This window comes from Netta rufina, assembly GCF_964035555.1.
Source record: "Netta rufina genome assembly, chromosome: 1".
NCBI lineage: Eukaryota > Metazoa > Chordata > Aves > Anseriformes > Anatidae > Netta > Netta rufina.
Window position 1 is genome coordinate 105,574,717 of NC_140123.1, and position 18,073 is coordinate 105,592,789.

Genomic DNA, 18,073 nt, shown 5'->3' on the forward strand with positions numbered 1-18,073 from the left:
AGATCAGACAAGCACCAAAGTCAGCACAGTGGAAACAGGGAGAAGAGAGACCTCTTCAATGGCAGCAGCTCTTAGATATATTCAGCTTCTGTGGAACCTCACCTTGCATGACCGTGTGGCCTGTATCATTCATAGGTTATGCTTTTTGATGAAATGTTTTTAATTTCCTTTAACAGTAATTACTTTTAGTCTCTGAGACATGGTGTAAATTGATGAACTAATATATATCACACATGCCAATACATGTGCTGATGTGAAATACCAGTTTAGATACCAAGATTTTTCATATTAAGGGAGAGTTGTACTGCTATTCCTCTTAGGAAGCAGTCATAGAACCATAGAGTGGCCTGGGTTGGAAGGGACCTCAAAGGTCATCTAGTTCCAACCCTCCTGCCGTACGCAGAGACACCACTCACTAGATCAGGTTGCTCAGGGCCTCATCTAACATGGTATTGAACACCTCCAGGGATAGGGCATCTACAACCTCTCTGGGCAACCTGTTCCCGTGCCTTACCACCCTCCAAGTGAAGAATTTCGTCCTAACCTCTAATATAAATCTCACCTCTTTTAGTTTAAAACCATTCCCCCTCATCCAATTACTGAAACATTGCAATGAGGTGACCTTGGAGCCTTCACGTCTGTAGGCTGAACATCCCCAGCTCTCTCAGCATCTGTATTAGTCATACAGATAAACTTTGGACGCAAGCTAAGACAACTCTTTCTTAGCATGCAGAATGATTAGCCCTGTGTGTGAGTTGGCATGCTGGGCAGGAGGGTAGCTTAAGAAAAAAAGTATTTTATACCTTAAAATATATACTTGTGTCGTGGTTTAACCCGGCTGGCAGCTAAATACCACGCAGCCGTTCGCTCACCCTCCCCCCTCCCTCTCTGGGACGGGGGAGAGAAATGGAAAGTGAAGCCCGTGAGTTGAGATAAAGACAGTTTAATAAGACAGGAAAATAATAATAACAAAATAATAATAACAATAATAACAATAATGTTACAATGGTGATAATAGGAAAGTAATAATAATATGTACAAACAAGTGATGCACAATGCAATTGCTCACCACCCGCTGACCGATGCCCAGCTTAACCCCAAGCAGTCCGGCCCCCTCCCCCCGGCTAGCCACCCCTATATATTGTTTAGCATGACGTCAGATGGTATGGAATACCCCTTTGGCTAGTTTGGGTCACCTGTCCTGGCTCTGTCCCCTCCCAGCTCTTACTGCACCCCCAGCCTGCCTGTTGGCAGGACAGAGCGAAAGGCTGAGATGTCCTTGGCTTGGCATAAGCACTGCTCTGCAACAATTAAAACATCGGGGTGTTATCAGCACTCTTCTCATCCTAAGCCAAAACACAGCATTCCACCAGCTACTAGGAAGCAAATTAATTCTGTTCTAACTGAAACCAGGACAACTTGTAGTTGTTTATAATAGTCATTTTAAACAGCGTGTCTCCTGCAACTCATTCCTTCTCATGATGTTTGCTGCATTTAAGTGTGATGTGAACATTGCATCATGACATGGAATTCCCATTACTGGAATTATGACACTGCGTATGCTTTTAGCAAGTTAAGTTCATAACAGATCATGTTTCAGAATCCGTCCTAACGTATACAATGTGGAGAACAGCATGTCCACACAATAACTGTCTTCAAACATGACTGTCTAAATCCACTGCTCACCTTTCCAACTGTCATTTCTCATTGGCTGCTGGCTGGTTAGTGCTTTAAGCTCAACTGTTATGTCCTGCATATGATACTAAGCCACAACTGAGTATATTCCAGAGGAAACTTGTGCCCTGCAATTAGCGCTTGTTATCGGGGTGTGTAACTCACAATGTGTTTGCTTTCTTGTTTTGCAGTTCAGTCCTTCACCTTCACCCCTGCAGGTACTGTCCATTAGTCTGTCTCTTACCTCACCAACACATCATTGCAAGCATTAGCAAAGTGTTTATAAATGTGTGAGTTACGCAGAAATAAAGCCAAACAAAAGGAGAAACCCTTCTGCTACTTATCTGTGGTGAAAACATAGCATTTATTCCACTAGTGATTCTAGGGGAACTTAAAAACTACCACCATAAATGTCTTTGCCATAATTCTGCATGCTTCTTACTCATCTAACTCTTCAAAATAATGCAGTTTTGAAAATAATTTCAAATTACAAATGCTTGAGCTAACATAACATAAACAAACATTAGTCACATATGACCAAATTTTGGATTTTAAAGCTCAGAAAAAGTATTTCGAATGTTTTTGAAGGTCTGGAATAGAAGAACTTTCTTCCACTTCAGCTGTTAGCTGTGTATACACCAGCCTTACCTTGAGGTATTCTGATCCGCAAGCAATCCAGTGATTATCCTATGCACAGATTTCAATCACAGTGTTTCTGAAATTGACACGTTTGTGTGTTTTTTTTTTTTTCTGCCTACTCGATTCAAAGCTTGATAACCTAGTTTTCATATCTTTAATAAATATAGCATACAGTAGACCGTTATCATAAGCATGATTAAAGATACATGAAGAATGAATGAAGTGAGGCTGAAATAACAGATGGCAAACAGCTTAGAGAACATATAGATAGCCAAGAAGAATAAAGTATACAAGTAACAGTAATAATTAATACAAATAATTAGCTTCTGCTCTCATACCTAAGCTTGAGTGTCATAAGCATACATATAATTTAGTTCCACAATAATAGGCTGATAAGTTTCAGTGTTTTCCAGCAGAAGTCTGTAAGGCTTTTTATGTATAGCATGGACCCTCAGTTGCATTTGCCAAAGCTGTCTCTTTTGTTCCCTCTGCCAAACATATGATAGAAACCAGTCTTTTAACTGCATTATGGGATGGTTCCTCATGCTCTGCTAGCTGCTTTCTACCTCTTGCTGATCTTCAGCCACATCTCAAGTTTTAGCTTAACACAAAAGAGCAGATGACTGTTGAGGCAAATGAGTGGAGGTAGTGGTGTCTGCACCAGGGACCGATGACGTTGCTAGAGAGACCTCTCCTCTTCCTGACTTCTTGGTGTGTTTGTCAAAGCCAGAATAAGTCGTGCATCCTACCCTAAACACTCTACTTACTTTGAGTTACAATGTGGGATTTTTTTCAAAAATAAAATAATACGTCGTTGAATTTGGTTCTTAGTTGTGCCATTGTCAACTGACTGTAACTACTATTTTCTTCCCATTGCCTTTGAAGCTGACATTGGTACAACACAAGATTGTGTTAGAGCTGCCATGTGCATGATTCAGTGCAGTTGATCCACATGTGCTGGGTGACTAGGATATGTCAGAGGCGCTACCAAAAAATTGTGTTTTAAGAATAGTTTTGACATCTCATGGACTTTATAGAATTATTAACAATATGTAGTTCTGTTGCCTGGTCTATAATAATTTCTGGAGGCACTGATAACCTAGGCCATCCCATAATCAAGTCCAAAAAAAACCACAGTAATTAAAAATAAAATAAAAAAGGAAGAGGATACATAGCCCATGTTTTTATCTTTATACCTAAGGTTCCCTAAGAGGCATCTTCAGTTCTCTGATGTTTGAATTTGCAATTGGTAATCTCATTTAGACAAACATCTACACTTGTGGAGGTTTGTTGACATTTAACTATATGTTGTTCCCTTCAAAGTTATGATTCATAAACACTACATTGGTTTCAAATCTAAATATTTAGACAGTGGTATGTAGCTTTCAGAAGCTCATCAGAGACAGCTGTCAGTAAAGTTTTACTGAAGATGATTTTATCCTAATATATGCAGAATTTAGAAGTTGCACACTTTTGGTTCGAACATCTGCTTTAAATTCTTCCCTTAAAAAAACAAAACGTGCAGAGTTGACTGTAAAATAAGATGTTTGAAAGTATTAGTGGAACATTTATATGTTTGCTCTATTTCATACACATCTTTCTGAACAACAAAGATATTTTTTCAGTTATATCTGATGTAAATGTTTTTTGTTGTTATTTGTTTTTGTTTTCTGAAGCTTCATGTGCATATGTAGAGAACTTAAAGTTCTAAAAATGCTTTTTAAAAGTCTGGATTGAGCAGTTATAATTACTTGCCAAAAATGTTCTACCTGATCATTTTCAGATTAAAGGTCTTTCCTAGAACTCTGCTATTTGTAATCTGTTATTAGGCTCCTAAGTGGTATAATTTCTGCTGACTAAACAACAGTAGCATTCTATGTAGAAGAACAAACAGCAAATGTCACGTTATGGGTAAAGATTTGTGCCAGAGTAGAATAATTGAGTTAAAATCATTAAGCTTTCTGTCTTTGTGAACATTTTTATAAGTACTGATCAATTGCTCAGATGGCCAGAAACAAAACGTGACACTGAAAATCATAGCTAAGTCTTCTTACTTATTTTCAGTTGAACCAAATCCTATAGTTATTCAGTCATGATTCTCTATTTCACTATTCCTCCACTTCCCATTCCCCTGTCAGGACACCCCAGGCACTGATTCTCGATAATATCAGTATTATAAAACATATGATCGTCTATCATGATCATTAAATGAGTGTTTTGCTTACCTGGTAAGCAAAAGTAGTGTCATGATTTGCAGCTGTACAACAAGTATACATTTTGGGGACCATGACAGGCTATCAACAAAAACAAAACTGGCACAGAGACACTGAATTCAGATGTTATTCCTTTTTAGTGATCTGTCCTGTGATATGAAGAATAGATTGGTCTTGCTTTTATGAGTTTCTGTGAAAACTAAAATTACCACTTCACTGATTTTCTTTATTTTTGCAGTTACCCTTTACTCAGGTTGCCAGATATAAACATGCACTGTGGGTTTCTACCTTATGCAAGAAATGTTAGATGGCACAGAAGAGTTTTCTGACCACTTCTCATGTAATAGATGAGTTGTTTCATTCTCATATTGCAGTGACTGAACAGAATTTGTTTATTTACTACTGGAAGTTGCCATTCTCTTCTCTCGTTTTCGTATAACAGAGGCACAGTACCCATTTATAGAAATAAGAGAGATTTAATTTATCTGCTTATCTTTTCTATGCCTTCAAACTCATTGTTGTGCCAGTAACTGGTCAGTTGAATACTCTGGTGTTTTCAAGAATGTCTAGGCCATCAGTCATGCAAGGAAAGGAAAGAGTGTTTTCACTTGTGAGTAGGTAAGCTTATTTAGTGAGTAGTGCTCCTTGGGATTAAAGATTTCATGAAACCAAGTAAACAAAAACAAATTAAAAATAGACAGATGGAAAATTATGGAATGCTACATATTTTATGCTCAACTCCTGAAACTGTTAAATGAGGATAAGTATTTGACAGAATTGTCCAAAGGTAGTCAGAAGATTTGATGGAATTTTTATATGCTGATTATCTGTTCTAAGTTAATGCTTATTAAAAGAGGATTAATCTACATTCATATTTGAGGAACGGCTTATCAGAAAAAGGAATGAGACTTGGCTGGCAACATTAAAGTTTTCATTTGTGGTAGGAAAATGTGGCCTACTAGAGATAGGCATACAGAAAGCTTTCTAAAGCTTTCTTGCCTTAAAATGTCAACTTACTATACATTGATATTTTTCCAGTCCTAGCAGGCATGAAGATTAAGTTTAACCTTGTCAGATAATACTAGTAAATAGTATGGGCACCTCCTTATGTATTTAATAAAAAGCATATAAAAAGCTCTTTAACATATGCTGTTCTTCATACAAATGTATACAATATAATTTCCTTAAATATTTATGCATTTAAAATGCACTTTGGATTATATTTCTGCATTCTTACAGTCCTTGAAATATAAGCTAGTGGGGATTCCTTCAAAATCTCTCTATGCAGAGGTTATTTTTTTCATCTTCTTTTGAAAGCCAATCTCATCCCTGCAGGTCCGCAGCCTTTCTCAGAACATATATCAGATGCAAAGAATGCTGAAAGAGCTTTTTTGCTTCCTCAGTGATAAAAACCAAGGGAGATGGGTGGGTCAGTGACAGGGACATTCTTCCCTTCCTCCTCTTACATTACCCCTTGAAATTGCTCTGCATCTTTTTGAAGTGGAGACAGGATGAATAAAGCCAGCTGACTGTGTGTTTTATTTTCACAGTGACATCTACAAGTCTGCATTGCATTAAGTATGCTCCTATTCAGGCGTTTAGACTTGTTTTGTAATTGCAGAAATCAAACTGCAGGCAAAAATGCTGACAAAATGTATGGTAGGAATGATAAATATAGTGCTTATGTTGGCAGCCTGACCATGTCTTCTGTTGTTAGCTGTTTTTCCTTTCACAATATTGATGCTAAAAGAAAGGCACCTTCTCTATCCACTTTCAGGTAACCTATTTATGGAAGGCATCAGGAATATGGTGGTGTTTTTTTTTTTTTTTTTTTTTTTTTTTTTTTTCTGTGACATCCTGATGACATCTCACTTATTCCAAGAAGAATTTTGGCTAGCTTAGTTGATATTCCAGAGTCCTTTTCACCAAGTGTATTATCTACAATTCTTTCTTGTTTCTTTTCTTATGAAAATTATAACCAACCTTACGTTGGTATGTAGGGAGGGAGGGTAAATGAAAGAACCTGTATTCCCTACCAATTACATGCTCATTATGTAAGCCAGGCACTGTCTTCCCCAGAAAACTGTATCACTGCAAGATGGGTTCTTCTTAAAACTGAGTTTATATTCGGAGGGCATAAAATTGTTTAATGTAAAAAACAAACAAACAAACAAACAAACAAACAAAAAAACAAACAAACAAACAAAAAAAACAACAGGGAATGGTTACAACCACAAAGGCAGCAGAAAAGAAAGCAAACACAGTGATACTTGTCTCTTCTCAACAGGCTCTTACACCACAACCATTCTGCAGTGATTGTGGCTCTAGAGCAGAGGTTTCAATGTCATGTCTTCTCAATATGTTTCTCACAGCATGCCTTTGAGTTTTCTCTATACCTCACTGAACAGAAAATTGAATGTGTCTGGCAAACATTGCTGTGATTTCCTACTAGCTCCCCCATTTTAGCTTTGCTTTATAGAGGTACACTAGCAATATAAATATTTTTGAGACCATAAGTATCAATTTTTTTCACCCCCTTATGACATCCATAGATAAAATATCAGACACACGTACATGCTATTCACTTGTTGGCAACATTACTTTAAAATCATTTCTGGTAGTCTGTAGTTGAAACAAGATCATTAATCCCAGGAATTTTTCAGAAAATATGTTGCACTATAATTCTTTTAAAACTGTAAACTTTATTTACAAAGGTTGTTATTGAATGCACCTTTGTTTCTCCTTTTCCTTATTTCTTGTTGCTTTGACAAATGGAGAAAGTTGCAGTATTAAACGAGAAGGGGAGAAGGAGAAAGGAAACAGCACCTATACTGAAGTGCTAACGTACTTTTGACCAACATATTTTGAAACATAGCTGGTCAGTACCACCTCTTTGCATAGTCAAACGACATCCACAGCGCTTCGGATTATTCATGTTTAAGCAATGAGTGATACAGTCACTTGACAGCCTGTTAAAAACAATGTGAATGAAAGTAGCATCAGCTCAAAACTTAATTAGCCACAATGTTTTTAACATGTCCTGTTTTTCAAAGCAGACTTTTATTTAATACTTCCCATACCTGAATTTTGATTTTCTTTTCATTAATTGGTTTAATTACATCCTTTCAAAATTCAGCTATTAACCATTTTGATATGACATGTGACTGCAGTGATTTTCTGATATGGATATCAGTCTGTTCTGCAGTGAAAGGTAATTAATCACCCTACCTAAACACTCTTCAGCAGGGCTTCCAAAGGGGTCAGTTTTGTTCCCTTTGCTGAATGTATACTGTGAAATTACCCTAGGAATTAATGAAGTGACAAATATTCTCTGAGATATCAGAAGCATTTAATCAGTGGATTTATGTCATTTCTAACTTTTTAATGACCACAGCATTTCTATTGGATGTAGTAGTTTTGTCTGGTTAGAAAAGTGTATAATATAAAGCCTAATCTTGAATTAATGTACTTTGGACTAATATTTGGAAAGTGTTGCAAATATTCTGGGAGCTCTGATGAGAACGTCTGTCTCAGAAACGTAAATAGTATTTCCAAGCCAGGAACTGTTTCAAATTAAGTTGGCCATAGACTTGTTCATTCCTCTCTGAAATTTTAACCCTCATTTTGTTAGGGACCTGTAAGGATTCAGGTCTGAATCCTTATACTGATACATGTATATAATCCTTATACTGATATAATTTAATTGTCAGTCCTATCTATGCCCAACAATAAGTAATAGAATATTGCCACTGAGAACCACAGTAGTCTCTTGGCCTTAATTCAAATTATTAGCCAGTGCTTCAAAAAGGAGCGTCAAACCTTGTGAATTAACACCTCACCAGTAATGTGTAACTTATAACATAATCCTGGTAATAAGATAGATAAAGGGATAGGCTTTTTTTTGTCAGATACCCATGAATGGTACCACAATGTATCCTTGGCATCCCCAGTTGCAAGACTGAAAACAGCTTTTCTTCTCTGTGATTCTGGCGTGTACGCATTTACGTGTGCTGGTTCTTATACTGTGTTGTTAGTGGAAATGCTGCAGCTTAATGCTTTTTTTCACTCCTTCAGCTCTAATAGAGCTGCCACCTCTTTCTATTTATCCTGGGAAATGGCATATTTGTGTGGTGACATTATATTACTGCATTACAACATGATGTTATTAACTTACTGGTGCAATGTCATTATGTATTGAAGCAAAAGCATGCCAAGAAAACAATTTCATCACATGGCACAGTCTTGCAACACAAAGTCATATGAAGGGGTCTGTGGTAAAGTCAGGATTTTTTTCCCCAGGAGGCCAGCTTGCTTTGCAAGCTACAGAGCAAATTGATGTTAATCAATAATGTGAGTGAAATCCTAAATAAATTGTAATCCTAATGTGTTTGATCCTGTTCTTATAATTTCTGTACTTTATTACGTGATGATGCCAAGAGGCCTTCGATCTTGGACACTGAGCAATTTGAAATGTTTGAATTGTAATTATTACTAATTCGTTTCTCCCTGTCTTATATGTGTGTGCGTGTGTGTGTATGTTTTGTTTTTCCAACCAAAATACAGTCACTTTCCAAAGAGGAGATGGAGGACTAATGAGCAATGGAAGGTATGTTTCTTTGTGTAAAGGTGTTTCCATCATATATATATATATTTTAATTAGGAATCTGAAAATTCTGTAGGTGATGCACTTGGGTAATAAACGATCATTTATAAGACTGACAATTTCAGAAGGAGTTAAGTAGCTTACCGCAAGGTTTAGTGATCTATCTGTCATGCACTTTAGAGGAATCAAGCCCAGATGTTTCATATCTCCCAGATGCCCTGGAAGAAATGCGTAGTAAATATCACAAGGAATGTGTTCATTTGTTACCAGGATGTTTATTGCATTAATTAGACATTAGCAAATGGAGTTGCTGTTGTTTAAGACTCCTTATTGGCTCCCCCTAAATTGCTGTGAGTGAACAATTACACTTAATCGATCACAAAATAAATGATTCATGGATGATGAATAGGCTGTAGATTGATAGGACTGGATTCCACAACTTTGGCTACTCAATTGAAATTGATAAAAGCTGATAACGGACCCATATATCCTCATCTATTTTCCCTTTGCCAATATGGAGATTGTAATTAGGCTCTGGTAATAACTTCCAATCTCCCATTTAATCAATATTTTAGCAAAAAGAGATTAGGCCTAATGAGAGCTAGTAGATGTGTTGAGAAAGCCGCTGGATCTTCTTATTGCTGTTTCCATAGAAACCTATGTTTCTCTTAGGGATTGTACCAGACAGGGATCTATCAGAACTAAAGTACAATGATTATAGGTGTTGCTCCAACTTCATGAGTGCATTAATAATCTAGAAGAGCATCAGAAGGATCAGGGTGATTTTGTGATTTTGCTTGGGGGAAGAGAGTGTTTACATGACATGATTTGTTTTCCTTGTTAAATACAAATACAAACCATCCATGTGCGTTGCTAAATTCCAGCCTGTTTGTCCTGGGATGACAGAGGCACAGTGCCCTATGGCCTGAGTTTACCTTCTCTTCCAACATACTTGCTGTTTAACACTGCTCTCAAAGCTTGAAATTACAGGGATATAAAAGCCATGCAGTAGCGGCAGATAAAGATAGCAGTAGACTTTCCATTAATCCTACTCAAACCTCTTTGCCTCTAAACCATACAAGAGTGCTCAAAGAGTTACCAGCCTGTAGATGACAGGCGTGCATTTGGGATGCAAGGGAAGGAAGAAATAGTAGCCCAAAGTCCTGGAAATGGCTGATACGGAGCAATCAGTTTGAGTGATTGTTCCCTCGAGGTGGTAATTTATCATTCAGCCCTGGTTTAGGATCCCATGATGGTCGTGCCTAACCCCTGTTTCACACAGACAACGGAGTTCATTTGGATTCTGGCAGAATCACAACTGATGCCTAGTCCCACTTCTACTGACAAAGTTGATTTGTATATATCCTTAATTAACTTCTCAAGGTCTTTAAATCATCAAAGGCTACACAATTTTAATTTGAAATAAATTAAAGTCTCCTAAACTGTTTCTTATATACAATGATAGGAGAAAAGTGATATGGCATCTTCGGTCACTGTTGTGTCCAGAGTTGTCTCACAGATATTTAAATTTTTTTTATATGTATATATATGTGTATGTATATATTTACATGTATATATATTTATTATTATTATTATTTTTTTTTTTTTTCTGCTTCAGTCGACCAGGTCTGTTGAATGCAAGTGACCCCAGTTATCCTTGGCTTGCAGACTCTTGGCCTGCCACAAGTCTGCCAGTAAACAACAGCACTAGTGGACCCAATGATCTTGGCAATTTCAGTCGTGGAGGTTGGTTTCATTTTATTAAGTCACAATATAGTATAAAATAGATTTCTCTTAGTTAACATCTAGATAAATACTGTGCAATATTTTTATACTGCTATAGTTCTTTCTATGTTTGGCTCAAGATTGGATTTTAAAATTGGTTTTAAAATGTCTATTTTGCCGTGTCTCCTTCTGTTTCTTTAAAACATAGTTTTACTTTGCAATTTACCCCACAGTGGTGAGACAGGGACAGAGCATCATCTCATGATGAGCTTACTTATTGCTCAGATCGGTTCTCTTTTGCATGGATGTGATCAGGACAGTATAGCCAGGGACAGAGGACAATTGTAAGAGTAGAGACGTGGGGCACACAGGAAGAATGTTCCTATGTTAGACTTCCTAGCATAAATGAGTATGTAAATGTTTTTAAGACCTGAATAAGTATACAAAAACCCAGACAATTTTATATATTAAAAAATAAATTAAAATGCAAAAAAGAATCTATAAAACCATCAAAGTGTGAAAAAGAATTGTGAAAAGAATGTGAAAAAATGTGAAAAGAATTTAATTTCGAATGGTAACAAAATCTGCCCTCTGAAAACTGTCCCTTACTTTGGTTATAGATTCACATGTAAAACTTCTTCTCTGTGGTTTGATTACTTTTACTTCAAATTACATTAAAGCATTCTGGATTTATTTTCCATATAAGAATGTTTTAAAGCTTTCACCTTACAAAAATATTATAAAGTAAGCAAGAGTTCTGATAATATTTACAGGACAACTGAACATCTGCCAGCCTCTTTGTTTTCAATATATTCACAACAAAACTCTTCAGTACTTTTCTGTCTTTTCATGAGCTCACATAATACAGAAAAATTACCATTTTGTTTTAGCATTTGGTTCTATAAAACTTAAACTGGAAGCATGTTTTAAAGCTTTTGGCTTCAGGGTGGATAAGGCATAGGTCCAAATTTGTCCAGGAAATGCAACAGTTATATTTGAAATTTCAGCAGCTTAATTCCATTTATGTTTTTTTTTTTTTTTTTTTGGTCCAGCTCACACTTTTATTCTGGCTGGTTTGGGACCACTTATCCCTGACTATTGAAACAGTTAAGTTTACATGCGTCTGCATTGAAGATGGATCTGAAGTGAGATGTCTTTTAATATTATTTAACAGCTTAGATAGAACTCGGGCTTCTTTTCTGATTAAAAGGTCAGGAGTAATATTAAAGGCCTGTAAGAATTCTGAAGACAGTAGGGTGGCGATCACTTACTCTGGAGCAGAAACTGAGGGAAGTTTTAATGTTGTCTTTAAGAATGAAATCCACATGATGCCCCAGATTGGCAATTGAGAACAAGGCTGTGGGTGGGAAGCAGAGGTTAGGTTTGGAATCACATAAGACCACAAAATAGTACTGAGTCAGCAAGAAAGAGATTCCCTCTTTCAGTACTTCAGAACTATTTGAATTATCTCAGGAGTTACAAAACAAGATGGATATTGGAGAACTTTTGGAACTCTCCATTGGGAAATGTGGCAAATGTCTATTGGGAAATGTATGTTCACCTTTGGTCTTAAATGTACAGAGATTTTTCTGCTGTGACAACTTAGTGGGAAAATCACACTAGATTTTTACTAGGTGATTATGGCACTTGGTAAAATGGTGCTTTAATAGCTCTTCGAGTGCTTATTGTATATGTCTCTTTGAGGTTAAAAAAGTAACTGTGGTTGTATTGAAAATTTCCAGAAAGTCTGGAGAACTTTAGTTTATTAGTAAGACAGACTGAAAATCCTTGGCTGGTGGGAAACTATGCAACTATGCAACTTTCCTCTCAAGCATGTGCAAATGTATAGTTCTCCATTCAAAAAGGACTGTCTAGAGATGACACCTCTTCAGCAACCAGAAATGTGCTCTGAAAGATTTATTTCTGATTATTTAAGAGAGGTAAGCATTTTGCTAATGTCTAGTTCTGTCAGTCTGCAGATCCAACATAGGCATGTTGAGCTGGACTTGATTAATTTTGTACACCAACAACAGAATTTACTTAATAAATTTCAGTCTCTTGGATTTCAGTCCAGTGGGACTGTTCAGCCTGGAGAAGAGGAATCTCAGAGGGGATCTTATCAATGTGTATGGATCTTATCAATGTGTAGGGATCTTATCAATGTGTACCATTCCTAAAGGAAGGGTACAAAGAAGACAGAGAAAGGCTATTTTCAATGGTGCCTAGTGCCTGGACAAGACGCAATGGGTACAACTGGAACACAGGAGATTCTGTCTGTATATCAGGAAAAACTTCTTCACCATGTGGGTGACAGAGCACTGGAAGAGGTTGGCCAGAGAAGCTGTACAGTCCTTGGAGATAGTCAAAAGTTGTATGGACATGGTCTTGGACGACCTGTCCAAGGTGGCCCTGTTTGAGCAAGGGGATAGAACCAGATGACCTCCAGAGGTCCCTTCAAACCACAGTCGTGTCGTGTTTCTGTGATACGTTATGTTTTGATTAAGCCAATTGTGGAAAGATTGCATCTTTATATTGTGGATAAAATACATGAAGAGTAGGACTGCATTTGTCTCTCACATCTCATTCTGTATTTGCATGTAGATGTTTTTGTGATCGTATATTGCCCCTGGCTACCTGAGCACATGTGTATTCAACACACTGGATACATGCAGATAGATAGTAATAACCTGGGTTTGAGAGATGACCTGTAGTTTGCATTAATCATAACTTTTTTGCACTTAATTTTTTTCTGCAGATATAAGAATATAATTTAGGTATTTTGAGTATGTGATGGTTCCCATCCCCCTGTTGTTGCTTGCAAAAATAAATTCTACCAATAGTCCCACATAACATCCTTATCTCCAAATTGGAGAGAGATGGAATTGATGGGTAGACCATTCAATGGATAAGGAGTTGGCTTGAAAGTCACACCCAGAGAGTGGTGATCAATGGCTCTTTGTCAAGGTGGAGGCCAGTGATGAGTGGTGTCCCATAGGGGTCTGTCCTGGGACTGATGCTGTTTAATGTCTTTATCAACAGCATAGACAGTGGGATTGAGTGCACCCTCAGCAAATCTGCAGATAAAACTGAGCAGAGTGGTGCAGTTGATACAAAAGAAGGAAGAGATGCCATCCAAAGGGACCTGGACAAGCTGGAGAAGTGGGCCCATGTGAGCCGAATGAGGTTCAACAAGTCCAAGTGAAAGGTGTTGCATCTGGGTTGGGGCAATCCCAGACATGAGCACAGACTGGGAAGAGTCCTTGAGAGCAGCCCTGCAGAGAAAGACTTGGGGGTTCTAGTGGACAAAAAACTTGACATGAGCCACCAGTGTGAGCTTGTAGCCAAGAAGGTCAACTGCGTCCCGGGCTGCATCAACAGAGGAGTACCAGCAGGTCAAAGGAGGTGACTGTTCCCCTCTGCTCTGCACTTGTGAGACCCAACTTGGAGTGCTATGTCCAGGTCTGGGGCCCCCAGCACAAGAAAGATGTGGACCATTTAGAGCAGGTCCAGAGGAGGTCCATGAAGATGATCAGAGGGCTGGAGCACCTCTCTTATGTAGAAAGGCTGAGAGAGCTGGGGATGTTCAGTGTGGAGAAGAGAAGACTCCAGGGTGACCTTATTGCAGTTTTTCAGGGGGCTTATGAAGGGAGCTTATAAAAAAGATGGAGAACAACTTTTTGCTCAGACAGATAATGATAGGACAAGGGGGAATGGTTTTAAACTAAAAGACAGGAGATTTAGATTAGACATTAGGAGGAAATTATTCACTGTTAGGGTAGTGAGGCACTGGAAGAGGTTGCCCAGAGAAGGTGTGGATGCCCCATCCTGGAGGTGTTCAAGGCCAGATTGGATAAGGCCCTAGGCAACCTGATCTAGTGGGTAGTATCACTGCCCATGGCAGGTGTGTTGGAACTAGATGATCTTGATCTTTAAGATCCCTTCCAACCAGAGCCATTCTATGATTCTATAAGTAGACTCAGATTTAATGTCTGTTTAAGTATCCTATTTACTGAGCGCTTGTTATTGACTTATTAATTGCTAATATTACATTGTTACCCTGAGATTGCAGATGTTAAGGTTCATATTTAAATATTCAGTGTTGCACCCATGCATACAAAACAAAGTAGTTCTGTGGTCTAAATGATCAACCCAGAAAAACAAAACAAACCAAAAGAAAGAAGAAAAACAAAACAAATAAACAACAACAACAACAACAACAAAAACAACAACAAATAAACAAACAAAACAGTGGGAGGAACCTGTGCTATCGTATCTTGTTAGAAAAATCCTGAGACAGTGAGACAGTGAGGCCAACTATGTTGTATTAGGTTGTAGGGCACCTGTTTCTGAGTCTGGAATGGAGCTCCAGAAACTCTTCTCTTTTCTCTTTGGAGTCTAATGTATATAAAAATCTGTGACACTTAAAATGGGATCTGAACATCCTTGCTAATAAGACTATGCATTATCTCAATTACTGTCCAGCAATTGGAACCTATATCTACTATCAGACATGAGAGCAAATGGTATATAAATGATGCACTTTTCTAACATGTAGATTCCAGAATTATTTCATCTTTTCAGAGTCTAAATAAATTGTAAAAGTAGCAGCATTTGAAATAATTGACCTCTGAGAGAACAAGAGGAGGGTTATTGGCTAAGCTGTGGTTCTCCTTGGGACATCATGCCGATCATCATTACATTCTTCGTGCTTCAGTAGTCTCAACATCCAAATCTAGTATTCCACCAGCAAATGTCACTACAATGTTTAGTGAGGAGACTGCCAATCTAACCAATTAAAAGTACAAATTGTGGTGTGTGATAGGTTTCAAAAGATATAGAAAAGTCAACTGATGTTTAAGTAAATATGCTGTACGGTTATTTTTCAGGTAAATGTACTGGAGTATTTGAACAAGTTGTTCTCCATTACCAAGACTGCTTTGGCATTTTAAGAGACTGATCACTTAAATCCCTTCAGTATAACAGATTTTCTTTCACATTTCGAGAACAACTTGTTTTTGTCAGGTTTTTCTTTTATTGAAAAGGAGAAATATACTAGCTAATGTCAAAAAGATTAGATAAGCTGATGCATAAAACTTGAAGGAAGTCAAGGTAATGGCCTTAAAAAATTACTTTGAGAGCTTTGGCATCTATTTAAGTGTTTTGCTACATATTTGCTGGGAAACTTTCCTCTGTGATTTGTAGATTCACTCCTTTCATCATTTCTCTGAAGCCCAGACAGTTTCATTGGTTCTGACATAGAATGAACAATTGAAAACATTCTTCAGTAGAGAAATATTCCAAACTTCACTTTCACAGTTGAAGGTATGAAAAAAAAAGATGGTTTTAGGCAGTGAGACGTGAAGGACAAGTAGTAGGCCTGTCACAGATGCTGATAGCTTGGTGTTGGTTGTATATCATCTTCCCTTCGTTGGCTCACGGACCTGTCTCAGCTGAAATGCAAACGTGCAAAATGACACATTTATTTTTCATCTTAAACCTTGATACTTTCAGGGTTCCTGTGCATCAATGATTTGTTTCATTCCCCTGTACTCACCACAGATGTGCTGCCACCAGTTCCGGGGCAAGGAGATAAAACTGCTACTATGCTTTCTGATGGAGCCATTTACAGCAGCATTGACTTCACCACAAAAACTAGTTACAACAGTTCCAGCCAAATAACGCAAGCTACACCATATGCCACCACCCAGATACTGCATTCCAACAGCATCCATGAGTTGGCAGTCGACTTACCTGATCCTCAGTGGAAGAGCTCAATTCAGCAGAAAAATGACCTGATGGGATTTGGTTACTCTCTCCCAGACCAAGGCAAAGGCAACAATGGTAATTACAGCTCTTATTTTCCAGAGCCCTTGGATTTATACCGTATCATTTTGCATGAATTAGCAAAATTTTAGTATGTGAGACACTGCTCATATTTACTGTAACTAATGTTTACACACCTCGCATGCATGCTGAACCTCATGCAGTCACTAAATGTAGTGTTCTGTGCTTTTAGTTCTCTTCGTCCTGTGATAATCACCAACCCATATGCCTTCCCTTAGGTTAGGACAGATATACATTAACAAAAAAATTAAAACTCGCAGCCCCACCACATCTGCCACTGACTTGCTAACTGCATGTGTTGCATGTGCTTGTGCTGTCAACTAATCACACAATGCCACTGTGACCTTTGCCCTTTAACCCTTAGCCTTGCTTTACATCCCTGACTACCGCGTGGCTGAGGGATTGGCTAATAGATTGCCACACAACCAGTCACAGGATTTCAGCACCACCAGCTCCCACAACAGCTCCGAAAGGAGTGGCAGCCTCTCAGGTTGGTTCCACTGCTGTGGGTGGGTGAGGGACGGAGGGGTGTTCATCAGCAGCTCACCAGGGAGGCAGGAAACCTCCCAGGTTCACGTTGCAGATAGGTATGAGCTTGCCTGCCCACTGGGACATTGGTGAAAGGTGTCACATTGGTCTCTAATGAGAAAAATAAAAGCCCCCAGAAAAATCCAAAGTGTCTTTTGCAAAACCTATTTGGAGCTAATTGGAGAATCCTTCCAGCCGTTGTGCCTAGCACTTGTCGGCACAATTGCAAAGCTTGCCTCGTCAGGTCCTTTCCCTGATAGCACAGTTTTTACTGTGAATATGTTTCCACAGTGGTCCTCAGTTTATAGGCAACCCCCCAATGAACTTCATGAGGAGATTAATATTTTTGTTGAGTTGTTAACACATTCACCACTCTCATGAGCTGTTTGTAAATGCTGTATTTCAATCAAGAAACTCAGAGATAAAAGTAGGCCCCCCAAGATGATTAAGGTTTCAAAAAATGCACCAAGTCTGCATACAAACAGAATGTAAATTGTGTGTGTGTGCTGCATGTTATATTGGAAACACGACACATTTTCATTGGATGAAAATGATTGCAATATGTGTGATTGCATATTATATTTAAATACACCTTTTTCTTTATTTAATTTTGCTTACTTGTTGCTTTTGTTATATATAATTATGCATTTTTTTCAAGATGAAAATTGAAAAGCCAGCAATTAGAAGGAAAGTCTTCTATTATACATAACCAAAATATGAGAGCTGAAGGGACTTCACTTTCAAATTCCTATTATATCCATAGCCTTTTGAATTTCCACTGTAAGATGGAGCAATCACAACAGTAACAGATAAACTCTAGAAATGTCTTCTTTATGTCAATTTAAAT

At 38.0% G+C, this 18,073-nt stretch overlaps 1 protein-coding gene across 1 annotated transcript in view; it reads left to right on the forward strand.

The window, feature by feature from the left end:
- The window catches only part of ROBO2 (roundabout guidance receptor 2), a gene marked incomplete at both ends in the record, with an annotated part of 468,927 nt that overhangs the window by 411,170 nt on the left and 39,684 nt on the right, over nt 1–18,073 (forward strand). The window contains 5 exons of the mRNA XM_084291813.1: nt 1,866–1,892; nt 9,090–9,132; nt 10,748–10,875; nt 16,414–16,695; nt 17,063–17,188. Coding sequence (XP_084147939.1) covers nt 1,866–1,892; nt 9,090–9,132; nt 10,748–10,875; nt 16,414–16,695; nt 17,063–17,188 — 606 coding nt within the window. The remainder of the gene's footprint in view (nt 1–1,865; nt 1,893–9,089; nt 9,133–10,747; nt 10,876–16,413; nt 16,696–17,062; nt 17,189–18,073) is intronic.